General features: G+C 48.1%; 2 protein-coding genes across 2 annotated transcripts; one reads left to right on the plus strand and one right to left on the minus strand.

Moving 5' to 3' along the window:
• Positions 1 to 8844: 8844 nt before the first annotated feature.
• Positions 8845 to 12419, minus strand: LOC107284619 (potassium voltage-gated channel subfamily C member 1-like). Its single transcript, XM_015812710.2, has 2 exons — positions 11919 to 12419; positions 8845 to 10103 (listed from the first exon to the last, which is right to left on the minus strand). Exons 1-2 carry the CDS (start codon positions 12417 to 12419, stop codon positions 9291 to 9293), a joined length of 1314 nt encoding a protein of 437 aa, XP_015668196.2. The 3' UTR covers positions 8845 to 9290.
• Positions 12420 to 14799: 2380 nt separating this feature from the next.
• Positions 14800 to 18528, plus strand: LOC107284628 (potassium voltage-gated channel subfamily C member 3-like). Its single transcript, XM_015812720.1, has 3 exons — positions 14800 to 14839; positions 15951 to 16449; positions 17545 to 18528. Exons 2-3 carry the CDS (start codon positions 15964 to 15966, stop codon positions 18337 to 18339), a joined length of 1281 nt encoding a protein of 426 aa, XP_015668206.1. The 5' UTR covers positions 14800 to 14839; positions 15951 to 15963; the 3' UTR covers positions 18340 to 18528.
• The last annotated feature ends 2206 nt before the right edge of the window (positions 18529 to 20734 follow it).

Below are 20734 nucleotides of genomic sequence, written 5' to 3' on the forward strand. Positions count from 1 at the left end.
ATCCGCCTAGCCAGAATACATTATCCCTCCCCCTCAGTTACATTGTTCAGAACTTCTCTCTGCCATCCTTTTGTCTTGTTAAGTGTGTCTTCTACCCAAGCCTCCTGAAATCTAGTGCCTACGTGCAGGGCTTGGCTAATCCTTCTATTGTTAATCAATTGTGACCGTTTTATTTTTAAACTTCTCTGTTTCTCACAACCGGTTGCTTCTTCTCCTGCCTTCTGGTGCTTTGGAGGAGAGGTTGACCCCTTTTCTTAATGACAGCCTCCTAGTTATTGGAAGGCTGCAAACTTTAGGACTACCTGTATTTGGGGTAGGGGTTGTGATCCATTCTCCCGCCACCACCATCACCATCACCATCATCACTATGAAGTAAGACTCAAAGGCAGGGCTGGATTCAATTCACGCTGCCCTTTGGCTACCAGGCCATTGGCTTCCTGCAGGGAAATGGGCCTCTCTGGTCTAAAGGCAGCTAAGGCCAGTAAATTGAGCTTCTTCCTTAATTCTGCTAAGTCGGTTCCTGGCCTTCTCTCTCTCTCTCCCCCCCCCCCTCACCCCACCATCTTGAGCTGGATCTTCTCCTGCACAAGCTCTCATTGCGATCCAGCATGCAAAGGCCGGATGGAGATGCCCAGAAGGCTTGTGCTCTCCGGAGGAAGCCCATAATCTGACCCAACGACCCACGCCCCTCCCCATTTCTGCAATGGCTGCAGTTCAAGGGAGGAGGAGGGCTACGGGGATTCTCCAGGTCCGGGTCGTCCCCAAAGGGCGCTTTCTTGGCTGAGAAGCGAAACTTTTCAAGGAAAAAACCAAGCAAGTCCCGTGGCCCTCCGGGGCGGGGGGGGAGGGGTGTGCAAAGGGTGGGATTCCCCTGGTTTCTCCCCCTCCCCCCTTCCTCCTCCAGCGGTGCCGCGGCGGAGCCTTTAATCGGAGGAAACAGACCTGCCAGGGAGGCGGCGGGCGACGCAGCCACAGCGCAGCCCGGCCTGTCGGGCTAAACACGCCAGGCTTTCCTGTTATTGTAGCCCAAAAGGCGCGGTGACCTCATCGCCATCGCGGGGCCTCCTCCTCCTGCTGTTGCAGCTGAGCCGGGGAATGGCCAGCCTTATATGGCCGGGACCCAAGCCAGAGGAACGGGGGGGGGGGGGGGCACCGGCAGCCGCTTCTCGCCGGAGGAACCGAGGCCTCGCAGGCCTCGCGAAGGAGGGAGCGGCCGCCCCCGCGTTGAAGGTCGAGGGGGAGGCGGCCTTGAAGCTGCAGCGGCGGCTGCACTCGCCCTTTCGGCCGCAGGCCAGCAGTTCTGCTGGGGGATCCGCGGTCATTCGAGCGGGCAGCTCCGGAAAAGGCGCGCCTCTTCTGGATCCGCGTCGGGAGGGCTGCTCGCCCAGGGCGGCTCCGGAGCTCTTCCTCCCCTCGCAGCGACCTGAAGCTCGCTGGAGCCCCCTCCGCACTCGCTGCAGTTCTCCTGGGGGGGAGGAGGAGGAGGAGGTGTCGCGGTGGGACTTCTGGTTAGATCAGTTTGTGAGCTGGCTCTGGAGAAAGATCTTCCCTGGCCCGGGTGCCCACAGAGAGAGGGTGCAGCCAACGAAGTCGAGATGGCAGCTCTACCCATGCCAACAAATCCTGCCTCTTTTTACCTGCATCAGTGTAAAAAGAGTGGGAGTTTGATTGCATGGTTATTTTATTCATTGATTTGATTTCTATAGCCCCCTCCCCCATCTCAATAAGTGGCTCTGGGCAGCGTACAACCGTCAAAAGGGAATTACCAGATGTCCAAGCTGGCTTCCAAAGGGGTCCTGGCAGCCACAACCATATTGCAAATCTGCACTGGATCATGTGAATATCAGAAGATCATTTACACGTGCTTCACGGATTACAAGAAATCCTTTGACTGTGTTGATGAGAAGCTATGGAGAGCCCCACAAGACCTGGGGGTACCAGCACATCTGGTCAGGTTGGTGCAATCACTTTACACAAATCAGGAATCCACTGTGCAAACACCATATGGAGACACCCACAGGTTTAAGATGGAGAAAGGAGTGCAACAAGGTTGCATTCTCTCCTCTTTCTTATTCAACCTGTATGCTGAAATGATCATGAAGAAGTTAGATCTTGAAGAATAAAAAATTGGGATCAATATTAATGGAAGAAACATCAACAATCTTGGATATGCTGATGATACAGTTCTCTCAGCCTGAAACATCTGATCAAGAATATCAAAGAAGAAAGTGAGAATTTTGATTTCTTTCTGAAGATCAAAAAGACCAAGATAATGACCACTGCAAGGAAGGGAAACATCAAAATAAAAATTGACAGTGAGGAGGTAGAATGTCTGCAAAAATTCACTTTCCTAGGATTGCAGATAACTCAAAGCAGTGAATGCAACACAGAAATAAAACATCGGGTCACACAGCAATAATAAACATGAGCCGAATATGGAAAAGCCAGGACATCAGCCTGGCAATCAAGTGTAGATTAGTCCACTCTACTGTGTCCCCATAGCTACCTCTGGTTGTGAAAATTGGACCTTGAAAAAGCAAGACAGGAAGAAAATCGACACGTTTGAGGCTGGGGTGCTGCAGAAGGCACCTGCGTCTTCTTTGCACACCAAAGGGGACCAACAAGCAAGTCCTGGACACATAACCCTAGATGTGTCACTAGAAGACAAAATCACAAAACTGCGTCTCACTTATTTTGCCCCCGTCTTGCAGGGGAATTCACTAGAGAAAGCAACTGTGTTTGGAAAACCCCAGTCAGAACATAGAACAACTCAAAAGAAGCAGTGCAAGATGGGAAGATGTGGAATGCCAAGAGTCAGACTTGATTGAATGGATAATACCATCATCATCATCATCATCATCACAAAATAAATAAATCTGGCACAACATAAAAAGGTTACTCTTGCTGCCATCTTGATGTGCCCGTCTTCCTGTGAACATCCTTCCTTGGTGAGGTTGCAGAGGAAGAGTGTTTGCTTTCCCTCACTCTCTCAATGCTTCAGCAATGGGGCAAGTGTGCTTTTGCAGGGGGTTGACCTCTGCAAAGCTCTAGATCTCCACAAAGACTCAGCTGCTTCCCCAAAACACCAGAAGGAGAAAGTGGTGTGCAGTTTTGAAACTAGCAAACTTTGCATGGTGGTATGTGTTGGCCTTGTGGAAAAACCCCTCCAGCACAGGGTCTCATGCATGGATGAAGTTCCAAGAAAAAGATGGTTCTTTGGGCAGTAAGCATGTAGACTGCCTTAGGCAAGCTGTGATCAGAGGACATGCTGACTCACGTTTAACTGGGCCCAGGTTATTCACTGCACACAACACAATGAACCCCAAACTAATCACAACGACTGGAAGTTTGTGGCAAAAATGGTGAAGTGTTGTGCCATGTAGAGGCAGCCAAGGTACCCTTCTCCCCTGCTCCAGGATCTCTTTTTCCCCAAATTCAACCAGTCTGGGGGCACTGAAGGATCTTACATCCCAACTTGTGCCTGGGGTGTCCATGGGGCAGGACTGGTCCACAAAAGTCAAGAGGATGACTGCCAGCTTCAGTGATGTGCTTGCAGCTGCCATCCTACTTTTATGACACACAGAGACATGCACACACACTGGAACATTCCAACTTGTACTTCACCAGTCAGAGCACACCTCTGAATGGTGCTGAGTCAACCCCTGAAAGAAGAACTTAAAATGAGAGGTGTTTGGACTTAATGGGTGGAGACTTGAAGCCCGCCTCAAGGGAAAAAGTCTCCTGGTACAAAAAGAAGGTTCTGGATTTAGCAGCGGTTTGTATAGATTGGATTACTTTAGTCCGTGATAAATAAAGAATTCATTTGTTTTGCAGATGAAGCACATTCACTTCATTTGCCTGGCATGGATTCATAAAATCTCAGTTCCCATAAATTTGTAAAATTAACTCAGTTTGCCGTTTTGCGCTTATCTACCAACCCATATTTAAATCAAAATGAACCTTTGCTGAACTTATCCTCTGGCTTTAGAAGAAGACTTCAGGTTTCCACGCTGGCTATTGGGATGCAAAGAGCATCTGGGAGTTCCATGGTTTTGGGATCAGCTGCCACTCTGGGGGGCCTGAACAAAATACAGATCAGGTGCAGAGACAGAGCTGCAGAGGCAGTTGCTGCCTTGAGCATTTTGAGGGACAGGAACCAATGGTACTTTATTGTTGAAGGGTCTCCCGTATCCAAATATGAAGATGTCTTGCTGCGGTTTCAGCTGATCTTGGCTGAGAGTTGCCCCTACTTAGCACTTGGATGGGAGACCACCAGGAATTCCCAAGATTGTGGGTGAGAGGGGGAACGGTCGTGTAAGGAAAGGGTGTTTCATGAGGGGGAGGGGGAGCAGGCGCATCAAGCGGCAGTCGTTCTATGGAGATGGCAGCAGTTCTGGATATTATTGGCCCCTGGGCCCTGCCTGCAAAGGGCTTCACTGGGGGGGAGGGCATGGCCAGCTCCAGCAGAGCAGGAGCACCAGACGACTGTGGGCAGTGAATCTCTTGCCTGGGTATCAGAGACACCTGCAGGAACCACATGGTAACTGGGAAGCTGCACTGAAGCTGAGGTCATGGCGACCATCTTGATTTTTTGACTGCACCCTGTGGACTCGTCTTGTTTTGACCTTGTCTCTTGCCTCGGCTTCCAGTTTGCCATCTAGTAAGTAATGTCCCACTCTGGGTCTGTGCCTTCCTGTTGGACCTGATCAGTGTCCTCCAAGTTGATGGTGGTGTGGAGGACTTCCTAATCCCCCAGTGACCAAGTTGGGTGGCTCCTCCTGGGCTTTGGCAAATTTATAGCCGCCTCATTTAGTCCCTGATAGCCAGCATTTCTCCCATTTATCAGGAAAACAAGATCGTCCATGCCTGATAATTGAAGAAGTGTATTCTCTTTCATACGGAAGGAACTCCATATGCATGACAAGTAAGCCATGAACCTCTAGACTCAGAAGGGACTCTTGAGACCATCAACTCTCCCCCTGCCCAAGCAGGTCATCAAAGTGAAGCACCCAAATGGATGACCTAGAGGAGGTAGCCCCATCCCCAGGGACATGGCTTCTCCTGGCTGACAGCTCTGTGCTTGGAAGAATTCTTAAGAGGCTTAAGATGTTATCAGTGTTGCCCAGAGAAATGGCATGTCTTGACACCAAAAGGTTGCCTGTCCTTGGCCTGAAGGTGGAGATGCCATTGCCCACCCCGGATCTCTGCAGACACCTTGTCCACCACCCCAGGCAGCTGCTTTGCAGGAAGGCCTGGGTCACAGCTAGCAAAAGTACGGCAGGGTCTCCCCTAGCTGGAAGAGGGATGCCTGAACGAATGGGGGCCCTCTTGAGGTGTGGCTTCTCTGCCTGAGCTCCTCTTTAAATGGGTTCCCCCAAATGTCTATGGAGATTCTCAGTCATCCAGGTCATAGTTGTCTCATCAGGTCATAATTCTCTCACAGTTGTCTCATCAACCCATCAGGAGAAGATTCAATAGCCCATCTGCATTTGGAAGACAAGGGCCACTCTTTTGAAGACAGCAAAGTTCACATTCTGGATAGAGAGGACCATTGGTTTGAAAGAGGGGTAAAAGAGGCCGTTTATGTCAGAATTGAACAGCCCTCTCTCAACAGAGGGCGAGGAATAGGACACCACCTATCTCCTGTCTACAAGACAGCCATTTTAGCCATGCCAAGAAGATCCCACAGCCATTTGCACTTGATTCAGGTGATCCTGAAGGCAAAGATAAATGCCCCAGTGGCCTAAATGAGAATGCTAATGAACAGATGATTGCAAAGAAAAACAGTCCTTCCATTTCCCCCACCCACCTACCCACCCCATCCTGTCAGAACCTATCCTTCTATTTCCTCACCATCCAGTCTCAATTCTCAGTACCTCTCCTTCCATCCCACCTGCTATCAGAACTGATGAAGCTTCTTGGATGAGAAGCGAAACATCTTCTTCCTCGAGGAAAAAAACCCAGTCCAATTGCCTCTTTGAAAAATCACTTTTGAGGTTCCCCCAATTGTTGGAGGCAGGAATAAAGAAGGAGGCAAATTGTATGGTGTGGATGCTGGCCTAGGAGGAGGAAGGCCTAAGGGTGACCTCAGGCCAGGCTATCTGTATCAGGTTCTGCAAGATGCATCGATAGCCTTCTTTGGTGAACTGAGCGAGGACATCCAAACATAAGGGATCTGCAGCCACGAGGGACAAAGGCTAAGCTCCCCCTCCATCCACAGGAATAAGGAAGGGTCCACATCCCATCCTGACAGAGCTTGGGAGCAAAATGAAGGCCTAGATGAGAAGCTGTTCCTGTGCACTGAAGCCATCTTCCCCATGCCGTTCCTAAGGTTACATCCTGACAACCATTCTCTGGCTATTCAGCTGCCCTGTGGGTTTACTGTGGAGGAAGAGGAGGAGCTGCACATGGTGGATCTCCCACCCAGGAAGGACAAATAGCCCAGTTGTTCTCCCTCGGGTGGAGGGCGGGCCTGGGACCAGTCTGGGATGGATGTGACTTTGGCAGATGGCTAGAACAGCAGCTGAGCCTCGGGAGAGAGCAGGCCCTTTCTCCACTGCTCCGCAGGAAGAGCCCTGTGGGTCACCTGCATCTCCATATCCTCAAGGCAGTGATGGAGGCTGGCAGGAGGTACTGCATGAATGTCCCCAACAAAAGTGACCAGTCAGTTAGGGCTTCTTCCTTCCACCTGCCAGCCAGTCCAGAAGCAGCCAACAGCAGGCCCCACTCCCCACTGCACAACCCCATGGTCACCATGCACAGTGCAGGCCTTTCTTTGGCAGAAAGCGCAGACAGGATTTTCACCCAGAGCAGAAAATGGCAGTTAGGCAGCTCTGTTCCGCTGAGGAACGACTTTGTGGAAACAGGTAATAATAGCCAGTAAAAACCAGGTTTGGCAGCCTTCAGTCTGCAAGAAAACCACCAAGCTCAAAGACCATCAAGGACCCTACAGTTCAATCCTGAGCTACATTCTATTAGTTTTTAGTTATCGTGGGGCCACTAGGCTGTGATTGGAATTACCAACACATTTTTTAAATGTGCAATGAATGTATCGAGCAAAGAAAATGGAGACAACTAAGCATTCCATATCTTTATATCCCAGGAGGAAAAATGGGTCTCTGATCAACAGACCCTAACCCTTGTGGCCTCCCGATTCTCAGCTAATCCTTGCGATCTATTCTGCCCCCCCTCCCCCCAGCTACACCTTTAACAGAATACTAACAGAATAACAAGAGCTGGAAGGGATCCTGGAGGTCTTTTGTTCAATCCTGTTTAAGCAGCAAACCCTGTATCATTACAGACAAATGGATGTCCAGTCTCTTCTTAAAAGCCTCCAGTGTTGGAGCACCCACTTCTGAAGGCAAGCCATTCCACTGGTTAATTGTTCTGTCAGGAAGTTTCTCCTTAGTTCTAGGTTGGTTCTCTCCTTAGTTTCCATCCATTGCTTCTTGTTCTGCCCTCAGGTGCCTTGGAGAATAGGTTGACCCTCCCTTTTTTGTGGCAGCCCCTCAAACATTGTAAGCCTGCTTTCATGTCACCCCTACTCCTTTCCTCTAGAGTAGACAAACCCAATTCCTGCAACCATTCTTCATATGTTTTAGCCTCCAGGCCTTTAATCATATTTAAAGTGATTAAAGTTAAATCTTGGACCGCCTTTAGGCAGTCCAAGAACTCCCTCTGCTGGGAAGAAGTGTTTTTCTAAAATGCTAGCAAGGAAAGGAGGAAACTTATAAGATGCTTCCCAGGATGGTGAATGAATGTCAGTTTCTTATATTTGTGATTTTCAATTATCATGATTCCTCAGGTTTTTTTAATTCCTAAATTACCATTCCTTTACTAGTTTATGATTTTAAAACAAAAACATTATTCACTTAAATAAATTTTATGTTTTAATTAAATTTATATGAAATTTATATTTTATGTAACAATCAGATACTTTAAGAAATAACGGCTAAAATTGAGCTGTTTAAAATTTAGCATCATAGATGTATAGTGCAAAAGTATTTTAAAACAAAACTGAATTTCAGTATTTCTAAAATTAATCAGAATTTTAGGAAATGCTTTACAAAATGATCATTTTTAAACAAATGTTGACATATAATTACAGTGCTGAAATATCTTCATTGATGCATAAATTTGCTACTATCTTCAAAAGAATAATTGGAAAAGCTGACTAAAACATTGGTTAAAATTAGTGAAGTTTTACAAAGTTACATAGCTTAAATTTTCAGTAAAAAAAAGCAATTTGGGAGCTACTGGGAAAAAATTCCACAGGACTAAAAATGGATGACAAGGTTGACATTTCCCCATCAATTATAAGTAAATAACACAAGCTAATTAGAAGCAGAGTGGGAAAAACACAAGAGAGATAATGTTCACAGAATTATTCTTCAGACTGATGTGAAAAAGTTACTTGCTTAGTACCGGATCCGAGAGACACACACATCTTCTCTGAAGTCCTAAAATGGTACTTCTGGAATCCCTTTGTAACCAGATTGGGCTGAGCTTTGTATGGACACCTCTTCTTTACAAGTAGGAAGCCCCACCGAAGCCCTGCTTCAGAGGGAGGGCTGACATCGCTGAGCAGTTCAAGAAGTTCACAGACGGTTACGATGTGATTAATAACCTCCAACTCAAGACGCCACAAACTTCTCTTGGCTCTCATTTGCTTCCTTCTGCCTACTCCAAGCTTAGCACAGCTACTTGGGACAGGCACAATGTTTACACACAATGTGAAACCAGGCTAGTTAAAATATAAAAGTGTCTGCCCCCTAAACTTGGTTGGCATTAGTTTGGGTGCCTGTGCAGATTAGCCTCCTGAGCAAGCCCCTGGGGGGGGGAGGAGGAGGAGGGGAGGGCTGGCCTGTGAATAGAGTGCAGGACCACTAGGGAGCAAGTCAGAGTGTGTGTGGCAGAGGAGCCTGTCAGCCTGTAGGTGTCAAGATTGTAAATGGCCTCATAAAGGCCAGCTTGATGATTTTTATGGATCACGGTCTTTAAGAAAAGCATCTCAGATGGAAGAAAAAAGTGCTATTTTACAATTGCTTGACTTTACAGGCTGCTTTATGGAGTATATCTCTGAAGGGAGAAGAGCTGCTATTACAATGCGGCAGAGTCCGTTACAGTCATCTCAAACCCGAAACAGGCCAGAGCAGGGGGACATGGCAGACAGATGAAGGTCAGCAAAAGACGCAGCACAGAAGATCCAATTTAATTCAACAGGACATTCTGCAGTTCAGTGTGGAATGGAAAGGGGTTTCCTCCTCCAAATAAAAGTCTCAATCACTGCATTAGACTTCCGAGGTTCTCATGGTTGGTGTTGCCTTCTCTTCTCTCTTCTTCTTCTCCTTAATCACAGCAGAAATATAATAATTCTTGAATTTTATAAAAAAGATGGGAATGGGGATAATGATGGTTAGCAAGCCACAAAGCACCGTACAGGCTCCAATCACTTTGCTAGCTGGACGGATGGGAACCATATCACCATAGCCTACAGTGGTCAAGGTGGTCACAGCCCACCAGAAGGATGAGAAAATGTCATGAAGCACTGAATCTGAGTGATCCTCGATCAATTCGGCAAACAACATGAGGGTGCCAAAGAAAAGGACTTCAAAAAGAAAAACCCACATCAGGATGGCAATCTCCTTCAAGATGGACTTGAACATGTACGGGAAGACTTTCAGCATCAGTGGGGTTTCCACCAGCTTGAAGACCTTCAAGAGTTTGATGATATACATCACACGGAACAAGTTCAGCCAACACGGGAGAGCTTCAGGCTTCTGTGCATGTCCGCTAAAAGAGAGATCCAGGCAAACTGGGAAAAGTGCCAGGAAATCGACCACATTCAAGGGTTTTTGAAAGAATTTCTTTTTGTCTGGGCAGGAAACGAGTCGAATGGCAAATTCACCCACAAAGCAGAGAATGAAGAAAAGCTCCAGGTGGAGGAGAGAAGGTATCTGGGGACACAACAACTCCATTGAAAAGTGGTGGATGTGGGGGTGGGTGAAGTTGCTGTCTCCTATGGAGTCTTCACGTTGGCCTCCTTTGACACAAAGGATGATGATGATAGCAACATTGAACAGCAGTGACATGACTGCAAAGCCCTACAAGGAAGGAGAGAAGTCAGACATCAGTTGCTAGGAGCATCAGGTCTCACCACCATCTCCCCAATTTGATTGTAAATCACTCAGAGACTACAGTAACAGCCATAGTCACAAGCCAAGGGTACCACTTCACCTTAAACTTTACATACAACTATATATTCAGTTTCCCCCGTATATGTATTTCTCCCTTCTCTTGTATTGTGATTAAATTCTTCCTGAACTTCCCCCTCCCATCAAATAGTGATAAAATTAAGTGGAGGATGTCTATAGAAGGCTAACTGCTCCCATTTCCAGCTTTAGTGGCATGGTTTGGGTCCATCTGGAAGATTTGCTGCCGTTCTGGAGACTTTCCACTTCTATTTCCCTCCTTGAAAAGTCTACAAACAGAAGACAAAAAACAAAACACAGATCTTTGAGTCACTAGATGTTCTGCAGCCAATTAAAGGAGTTAGGAGTCTGGATTTTAAATGGTTGGCAAGAAAACATTGAAAATGAAATGTGTCCCTTTTCCAAGATTGATAAACTCATCACTTAAAGAAAATTCATGACCTCCTTGGTGCCAAACAGTTTTTTTGTAAGGAGACCCTGAAAGCAGATCCCAACAAATGGCTCCAGGTCAAGTTTGAGCTTCTCTTGCTTCTATAGGAGATTTCTCAATTAGCTCAACAATCTGCCCTCCAATCTTTAGAAGAGCGCTGTCCCCCCCCCCCCCCNGCCCCCCCCCCCCCCCAGGCTAAGGGCCCATCTGGTCCATTAGAGAATCCTGACACACTGAAACAAGGAGCAGAAAAGAAAATTGGAGAGAGAAAATCAAAGAGGGGATGAAATGGGCAGGACCATGAACAACAGTGGAGGAGGAAAGCACCTGGTGGACAGAAGCACAACATGAGGCAAGAGTGTGATGCAGGTACAAGACGAAAAGTTGGTTGAGGCCACATCTGCAGAAGGAGCAGCTCAGGATCAAGCGTGCGCACTGGTCTCTCTATTTTTGCAAAGGTCAGGCCAACCCAGAATATTGCACCATGCGCGGCATTTTAGGAGAAACGTTGACATATTGGAGCATGTTCAAGAATGATCAGAGGCATTGGGGATTGTTCAGCCTGGAGAAAAGGACACCACAGGGAAATTCCAAAGATAAAAACCAGGCACAAACCCACTAACGTGACAGCCCCTTTGACCACGAGTTTCTCCAACCACGCAAGTGGACAATGCTACATGATATGGCAGAGAATCTGGAGATTCCACTCAGTCTTGCACCTTCTTGTGTTTGGCGTAGGAAGGGGGGGGGAAGGTCTGCTGAGGGGGGAGGCTGCTCTCCCACAGTACCAGTCATTCTCCCAGGAGCAACTGTTGAACGTGGGTTTAGTGCACTTCCGAACAAATGGCAAACCTATGTTTAGAGTTACTGCTTACTAAGCAGTAAGCCCGAGTTCCAAAGGAGCCCCCAGGAGAGCTGACAGGGTTGGGGGCCTTGCTGAAGCCAGATTTCCCTGCGCTGCCCCTCCCCTGGCCTGTCAGCTGCTTGGGCAGACGTCCTCTGGCAGGGTGGGCAGGCAACACTCAGCTCCCGCCCTGGCAGCCAATCCCAGGCAAAGGGGAAGGGGTTTCCATTCCTTACACCCCTCATCTCCCACCCCCCACCCCCGTCTTCTTTGGCAACCCCGCCAGGCCCTTAAACCGGGCTGGAAGATCCCACGGAGCCCAGAGGGAGGCTTTGCTGTGAGCTGGTCCTGCTTGGCCCCCGCTAGCCGGCAGGGAAAGGGCTTCAGGCTGGGGCGACCCAATCAAGGGGCCCCGCGCCCCCCGCCGGCTCACCGTGGCCCAGGGCGAGGAGTGCGGCTCCTCCAGGAACGCCCAGGCCGGCCGCGCCCACCGCGCCCACGGGCCGCCCGTCCCGCGCGGGACCCGCTCCAACAGGCCACGCCGGTCCTCTTGCTGGACGGGGCCGCCCTGCTCGGCCTCCTCGGCTTCCTCGGCCTCCGGGCAGAGCTCGCTCCAGCAGCAGGCGGGCAGCCGCGCCTCCGAGAGCCCCCAGAAAGCCAGCTCCGTCCGCAGGGCCGCGCGGCAATTGGCGGCGGCGGTGGTGGCGCCGTGCAGGTGGCCGCTGCGGCAGAGGTGCAGCACGTGCTCGAAAAGGCGGCCGCTCCTGTCGAAGAAGAACTCGCCGGCGCGGGCGTCGTAATCGAAGCGGGCCGCGGCCCCGGGGTCGGCCAGCCCGCCCAACTTGGTGCCCGGGAAGGCGGCCAGGATGCGGCGGCAGGTGCGGTAGCGCAGCCCGCCCACGTTCAGGGTGACCCGGCTCGAGGGGCCCTCCATGCCTGGCCCGGCGGCTCCGAAGACCTGCGGAGGAGGAAGAGGAGGAGGAGAGGGGTGAGCGGCGGGGAGGGGGGGAGGCCCGAGAGCCCCGCTCCATCCGGGACCTCGCGAACAGAGCCGCCCGTCGGGCTGCCCTCCGCCGAAAGCGGCGCCGGGCTCTTCGCTGCTGGCCCAGGAAGGCTCTGCTCGCCCTCCTCCCGCTGCCCTCGGCTGGCCCACCTCGCAGGGCGCCTTGGCGGGGATGGCGGCTGGGCGCGGAGGGAGCCCCTCGCCCATCTACCTGGCCAGGCGCTCCGGCTCGCTGTCAGCCGGGGGCGTCCCCGCTTCTCTTCCGCCCGCGGCTGCCCGAGCGGCTCGGACCGAACTGGAGCGGCGGTGGCTCGGTCTGTCGGACGCGGAGCCTCCCTAGCGGGCGGCGGAGCGAGGCGGCCAATCCGCAGCGAGTCACTCCCCCCTCCGCGCCCCTTCCCGCTCCCGCCCGGCTGGAAGCCGCCCGGCCACCCCGCCCGCAGCCACGTTTGGGCTGGCGTTGCGCAAGGAGAACAGAGGCGACCCCCCTTCCTGGCCCGAAGCCCCCCATGCGGGGTTTTGCCTTGGAAAAAGGGGGGTGGGAAATCTCTCCCTCACACGCGCACACACACACACACACACACACACACACAGATCCAGCGCCTCCCCCCCAGGCATGAGCTGTGCCGAGAACGGGATTGTTACGTTAAATAATTGTATAGTTGCGAACTGCTTTGTCACTTTCGATAATGAAAAGCCTTATAGAAATAATTCGAAGAAGTCAATCAAGGATAAACTCAACATTCTCTTCGGGGGGGGGCAGGCAAAGAGGGTCCTCGGCTGCCTTTCCTTGGGATTCCTGCGCCAAGCCGGATGGGGGTGGTGGACTCAAAGGCTTCGCCTGAGCCCCTTCTCTTCCCCAGGGCTTACCCCACTTGAGACAAATGGCTGAAATGCATTTTATCAGCCTCCTTGTTGATTTCTCTGCCATCAAAAGCAGGAAGCCCGGGGGAGGGGGGGGAGGGGGGGTGCCTCTGTCTTGGGCAGGGTGGGTAGATGCCTGTACTGGTCCTTTAACCAAGACACCAAACTGGCCTGCAAGATGCAGCCAGGCCAGGCCTTGAATTAGAGCAGCGGTTCTCAACCTATGGGTCGCGACCCCATTTGGGGTCAATCGACCATTTCACGGGGGTCGCCAAGCAAGGCTGTCTGCCATTTTTCCCCCTTTTCCGGCGGGTGCCTTACCTCCCTTGGGCTGGGCCAGCTGGTGGTCGGCCTGCTCCGTCTCTGCGCGAACGGTCGATGCGGAGCCGGCCGCGTCCCCCGCCTTGGTGCGTACGCGCCACGAGGGCCCGTCCCTTTCAGGAGCTGAATGCTGGCCAACCCATCAGGAGCTGAATGCTGGCCAAAAGTCCTCGACTTACGACCGGTTTAGTCCTCGACTTACGACCGGTTGGGGGTCGCGGCATTAAAAAGGTTGAGAACCACTGAATTAGAGACTGTGGGGAGAAATGGGCCACACATGTGGGCCTTTGGTCTCTCATCTCCCTGGCAGAGAAGTTGGGTCCTTGTGGCACCAGAAACGTGGGGTCCCACCAGAGATTTCACATTCTCCCCTTCTTTGTCAGCTTGAGTTGGGTTGAAAGTTTAATTGTTCACCCTTCTAGGTCAAGTGACAGAAAAGGTATGCCATTGACACTGAACGATGGTGATAAGTGTGTGGCTGGTTAGAATCATTAGAATAGTTGTCGATTTCTATAGTGTCATTTTCTAAAGATGCTTATAATTATGAAGATGAGTTATATTATTAATCATTACATTTGCTTTGGAAAGAAAATTGCTCAAATTTTGAAATAAAATAGAGTTGGTTCTTTTTCATGTGCTTTAAAAAAAAATAAACACAGAAGAACATCACTCTGCTATTGCCAAAGCAACATGAAGAGACAGAGTATGCTGTTCAGGAGAAGCTCTTATGCAATCTCCCCCCACCCTCCCACCCCTCTGGTGCCTCAGTTTATAGCCTGTTTTTGTTTTTTGGCCTCCATGAGTTGGACCTGAGCCAGAGCACATCCTGTTTTCCTTCTGCAGGCTACTTTTTCCAAGCACTCTACAAAACTGCTCTACAAGATTAAAGGTAAGAATATAAAAGCTAATGAGAAGGTTGGTGGAACCTCAGCCTAGCTGGGGCAAGAACCAGAAGTTGAAAAGTGGAATTCCTTGATGTCAGCGAGGAGTGACCTAAAACCGATTCCAGGGGCTCTCCGGTCTTTGTCAAAGAAGGACTCCGAATTTGGTGCTTTTGTTTGGGCGGGATTATAAAAGACTTAAGTTGTTACTACCATTTCTGTTCGGGCAGAAACTGGCTGAATACGTTTAACAGTTAATTATATCCAGGAACTTTTTACTCTCAGGTATGCAATTTGTGAGTTTCAGAATTGAATTGTAATTCTTGTTTTACTTATGGTCATATATTATATATATTATAATTTTCAATAAATCAGCTAGGTATGGAAATTTGCTTAAAATTTCAGGAAATGTTATGCATTTGGTTAAATAATTTTTTTTAAAAAATCCTCATTTTTCAAATCACACATCTTCCCTGGGCAGTTGAGTTTCCTGTTCAGCCTGGGTCTTTCTGAGGAAATTACTGGATTAATTACTTTGGGCTCCATAGCTGGAAAGAACCATCCAAAGGGGGGTCAGGTGTTTGAAAGAATCAGATGAGTTAACATTTTTTTCATCTAAGGTGCTAAAATGAATGAATAAAAGTTTAATATTCCTTCTGATATTTTACTACGTACTTCTGAGCCATTGATCTTAGTAGTCAAGAAGTATACTGATGTAGGATGAAGTGCAAAAGAAGTATTTGAGGGGTGTTTCAGTCTCTTGGTCTCTCGTGGACAACCTCTTTCTTCTAAATGTTTGGAGACACAGTGTGATTGTGATTCGCATAAGTCCCTCCTTAACTAGGAAATAATGGGTGGAAATAATATGCTGTAATATGCTATAATATGCTGAACCACAAATCTAAGCCATAAAACACACAACAGCTTCAGTAACTGCCTCTTGAATTAATACAGTTGCTAGATTTGTGAACTTGAGACCTGCTTCCAAGTTTGGACTGATCTCCCTCCATCAGAAAAGAAGCAGAGCAGTGGGGAGAAAGGAGGTGTGGAAGGAGCCCCACCCACTCCCTGCTCCCCTCCCTCCCCAACTAGGGAAGGGGTGGGAAGGATCCTGGTCCCTCTCTTCTCATCCTATGGAAAGGGAGGTGATCAAAGAGCCTGACAAGTCCAGCATATTCAGTCTTCAGAAGTCTCCCGTTACTTTTCTTCCGAAGCATTATTGGCCATGTTAAAAGGGTTAGATTCTTAATAATAGTAACAAATAGTGATGATAATACCTCCATGATTCCTAGTTAGAATCAAATCACTGGATAATGAAGCCTCTGTTATTTCCCGGATGAATATTGTAGATGATGATGTTGATGACGATGACAAATCTTTTTCCTGTTCTTGGCAGCCAGTTACAAGCGATGAAACCATTGGAAGAAAAAATCTTCTTGAACGTTGGGGGTCTCCGGTATGAGACCTATGCCAGCACCCTCCAGGTGTTCCCTGGCACTAAGCTATGCCGCCTGACGGAGCCCCAGGCAGCCGCCACCTTTGACTATGACCCGGACACCAAGGAGTTCTTCTTTGACAGAAGTTCCTACCTCTTTGAGGAGGTGCTCAACTACTACAGGACCAAAGAGCTTCACTGCTCTGACTTGATCTGCAAGTCAGTCCTGGATGAGGAGCTGGCCTACTGGGAGCTTGGCGATACCCCCCTGGCACCCTGCTGCTGGCAGAAATTGACCATCGCTGAGGGGCAAAAGGAAGAGTATGGCATCCCGGAGGAAAACCAAGAGGCCGCTGGGCTCCTGGAGCAGGCGGGAAGGAACCAGAGTGCCTGGAGGGGCCGATGGCAGAGCAGAATCTGGACCACATTTGAGAAACCCTTCTCCAGTTTAAGCGCAAAGGTCAACTAGGGCTTGGGGGGGGGCAGCATTTGCTCCTTGCAGTCTTGCCTCAGTGGTTTTCTTGGCCTGCCAGGGCTTCAGGGCTGTGGCTGAGGCTGAGCCAAAGGCAGCCGCCCTTTTCTTAGCCTGAGGCGGCTGGTTGCTCCTCCAGAGCTGCGCTGAGCCCTGGTCCCCCTGCAGGGTGAGCCCAAGGGAGCTGGATGGCAGCCATTAGATGCAGGCTCAGGTTCAGCTGAAGGACAATTTATTCATTTTGACACCCATTTCTCTCAGACGTTATAAGAAGATACCTTCAGGATTGTTGTGATGAAGAGCATGGCACATCAAGTATAAATCTTGCTGCTCGCTCTAGTAGTAGTAAAAGTAAGAACGGCAATTTGATTAGCTCCTTCTGGGGTGAAAGTCAACCTATTTCGGATGCAGTACTGACACAGCCTTCCACCAGCCTTCTCCAGGTCCTCATGTATTTCAGACATAGCTGGCAAGAGATGGGATTTTTTTCCCCAATTCTTCCCCAAGTTCATGAGCAGAGAAATTAGGTAGACATTTTTTTCCTGAATTTTTACAGGGGAAGGAGAAATTCTCCAGGGAGTGCCTGTGAGGAGGCCCTTCCTGAGATTACGGATGGGAATGAATGGAGGGGGGTAGGGAACAAGATGTTAGAGAGAGAATTGTCCTCTGACAGACCCACCTTAGGTCAGCCAGTCCCCAGGTATGTACAGGGGCCCTGCCTGTCAACCTGGAGGATATCTCTGAAATCCTTTTCTCTCTGGAAGGACTTTTTCTCAAACAGACTGTGGTTGAGTAAGAATGCATTTTAAGAAAATGAGGGGTCATTTCCCCCAAGGTTTTAGTTTCAGATAGTTCACTTCTATGTCCTGAATTCAGACGTGTTTTGTGTGCTAAAAGCTGAGCCACATTAACTTAAATCACTTGCACAGCTGGCATTTTGCATAAGATATTTGCACAGTCATCACGATATTCAGGAATGATCAGGCTCAGAGTCACCTTGAACCATGAAATGAGTGGCATATAAATGTAATTGATGAAGCAAGCAATCAGTTTAGCTGACCTCCTCTATTTCCCCCCCAACAGGTCTTGGCTGCTGTGTGTCTCCTCTTCAATATAGGGATATGCTGCCTTTTTATTGCCAAAACCTTTGAAGACGCCCCTTATTTTCCTGTTTACATCCTGGGAAACCAGATCAATCTTATTTCAGTCCTACACACTGTGGCTGACTATGTCCTTTACTTGGAACTTTTTTGTGTCCTTTGGTTCATGCTTGAATTTTTTTTGCGACTCATTTCTTGCCCAAATAAGAAGAAATTCCTCCAAAGCCCACTGAATGTGGCCGATTTTCTCTCCCTCTTCCCCATTTGCATTGAAGTTTCCTTCTATGGGCATCCCACAATCCATCAGCAATTTTTATTTTGGTTGGATTTTTTGCGTGCCCCATATTACTTCAAACTCTTGAAGGTTCTCAAGCTGGTGGAGACCCCTGTGATGCTGAGAGTGCTATCTTATACCTCCAGGGCTGCCATCAGAGAGATCCTCGTCCTCCTCATGATTTTAGTCTTTGAAATCCTTTTCTTTGGTTCTCTCTGTTATTTTGTAGACATAATTGAAGATAATGCATATACACAATTTGCTGACATCGGCTCAGCTTTCTGGTGGGCAGTGGTCACCTTGACTACTGTAGGTTATGGAGATGTTGTACCCAACTCTCTAGTTGGTAAAATGTTTGGAGCCTGCACAGCACTATGTGGTGTACTAACCATTATCATCCCGATTCCCTTCTTCTGTATCAAATTCCAAGGTTATTATGATGCTATCATGATCAAAGAGAAGAGAAAGAATAAAAAAAAAAACCTACTCACCTTAGCATCATGATGGATGGGCAGGATGCTTCCAATGTTTCATCGGAAAAAGACATGTACTTCCAAACAGTTCCTGCTGTCCTGCATCGTGTGTCTTCTCCTGCCTGAATGATTAATGGTTTCATAAAGCCACTCTCATTCTGCTCCCGGAACTTCTCCACAATGGACATGATCATTCCCATGAAAGTCTTATTTTCAAAATGTTTCCAAGTAATTTTGTAAAAATTCTTGCTTTCAATTTAGCTGGCAAGTAGCCTCTTTCCCACTATGGGCACAAGCTTATTCATTTTGAATATATCAGAAATGTGTGATCATGGTGCCTTCCTTTCCAGCAAGCATCCTTACTGGCTGAGGATAAGTGAAAAGTGGGGTCATATGGCAGACATTGATAGGGAAGGATGGCCTGGGTTTGATCACAACTTTTAGAGGAATATAGCAATAGCACTTAGACTTATATACCACTTCATAGAGTTTCACAGCCCTCTCTAAGCAGTTTACAGAGTCAGCCTATTGCCCCCAACAATCTGGGTCCTCCTTTTGCTGACCTCAGAAGGATGGAAGGCTGAATCAACCTTGAGCCGGTGAGAATCGAACTGCCAAACTGTTGGCAATCAGCAGAATTAGCCTGCAATACTGCATTCTAACCACTGTGCTACCACGGCTCTATCCAGGCAATAGGGTATATATTGTGTGTCTGCGAGCTTTAAATATTGCATTATTAGCTACTGGCTTCCTCCTCGTGCATCAGTATATTTACTAGGCTTTTCATACATCTCTCATACAACTTGATTTTTTTTTGCTTGTTTGCAAATTAGAAGACTATCAATAACCTTCCTCGTGCCCACCTAGTAGTTTGAAAGCATGCAAATGCGAGTAGCACTTTGACCGGAAGGTAACAGTGTTCTATGCGCCTTGGCATAATGTCATGCCGACCACATGACCACATAAGTGTCTTCAGACCACACTGGCTCCTTCAGCTAAGAAACGGAGATGAGCACCACCCTTTAGGGTCAGGCACACCTGTACAGGGAAAACCTTGACATTTTTTTACAGTAATCTTTGAAGCAGTTGTATTTTCTTTCAAAGCAAGAAAATCTTATCAATATATCAATAGTATATATATATACTAGCTGTACCCAGCCACGCGTTGCTGTGGCTCAGTCTGGTTAGCGTGTGTTGCTTTTATGTCCAACAGATGGTGCTGTTTTTCAAAAACATGTTTTTACCTGTCACAGGTGTGACATCTATATAATAGTAGGTATATAAAAACACGCGCATATTCGAATGCAACGTTGTGTCAAAGTTTCAAAGCAATCGGTGAAGAACTTTCGGAGATTTAAGATTTTGAACAAACAAACATTTACATTTTTATTTATATAGATCTACTACACTTACACTAATAACATTTTTGAAAATCTTTTTAAAACTCTAGAAATCTCTGTGAATCTCTTTGGAAGACTTTGGCAGAAGAATGTCAGCAGGTTACCAAAAGTGCCCCTGCTGTGGTAGCTGGCAGTACATCAGGGTGTCGGCAGGAAGGTGAAAAAAGTCAAGACGGGGTCCACAATCTGGAGATCATCATGAGACATAAAAAGGGTGGGGGAGCTTTAATAACATGGTTGTGGCTGCTATCTTGACTTTTTTACACCTCCACTAATGTAGACAAACATGCAGTATATTATAATACAAATACTAGAATTATACTTTAACAATGGAAACATTCTAGATAGCTTGCAAACTGTGTAGAACATATTACTGACAATGTCCAATGAAACAGTCTTTTAAGAATATTTGTAATGAAGAAATTGTAATAATTGTTTTGCAACTTTGGCTAGTCTGCTGATTGTTTACTGTCCCTAAGGTGCATTAAAAGTTGTAAAATAAACTGGTCAATTCCTATGGTTTCATTCCACATTTCCTATGTAATCAATTTTAGTTTTTAGATACTGTAATATAACTCTAATTTAAAAAAGCATGTGAAAAGAAACCTACCGTGTTTTACTGATATATTTCAGTCCATAACTGCTCTGCTTCCAGTGTCACAGCCACCCTGACCCAGTTTCTCTAACCAGAGAGATGGGAGCCTTCCTCCCCCCAAGGCCCACATGTGTGGTCCATTTCTCCCCACCATCTCTAATTCAAAACATGCCCTCCTATCTGCATCTCTTTGGGTGCCAATTATGTTTGCCTCCCCTAAATTCTTTGCTAATCAATTAGTAGGAAACATACTACAGTAGTAATGGGAGATTTTAACTACCCTGATATCAATTGAGAGACAAACTCTGCAGTGAGCAGGAGAGCAAACAGATTCCTAACCGACTTAGCTGACAACTTTGTCACCCAAAAGGTGGAGGAGGGAACTACAGGAAATGTCTATTGAGATTCTAAGTCATACAGATCATACCTGG

The sequence above is a fragment of the Protobothrops mucrosquamatus genome, unplaced genomic scaffold (genome assembly GCF_001527695.2).
Source record: "Protobothrops mucrosquamatus isolate PMUCROS unplaced genomic scaffold, P.Mucros_1.0 scaffold108, whole genome shotgun sequence".
NCBI lineage: Eukaryota > Metazoa > Chordata > Lepidosauria > Squamata > Viperidae > Protobothrops > Protobothrops mucrosquamatus.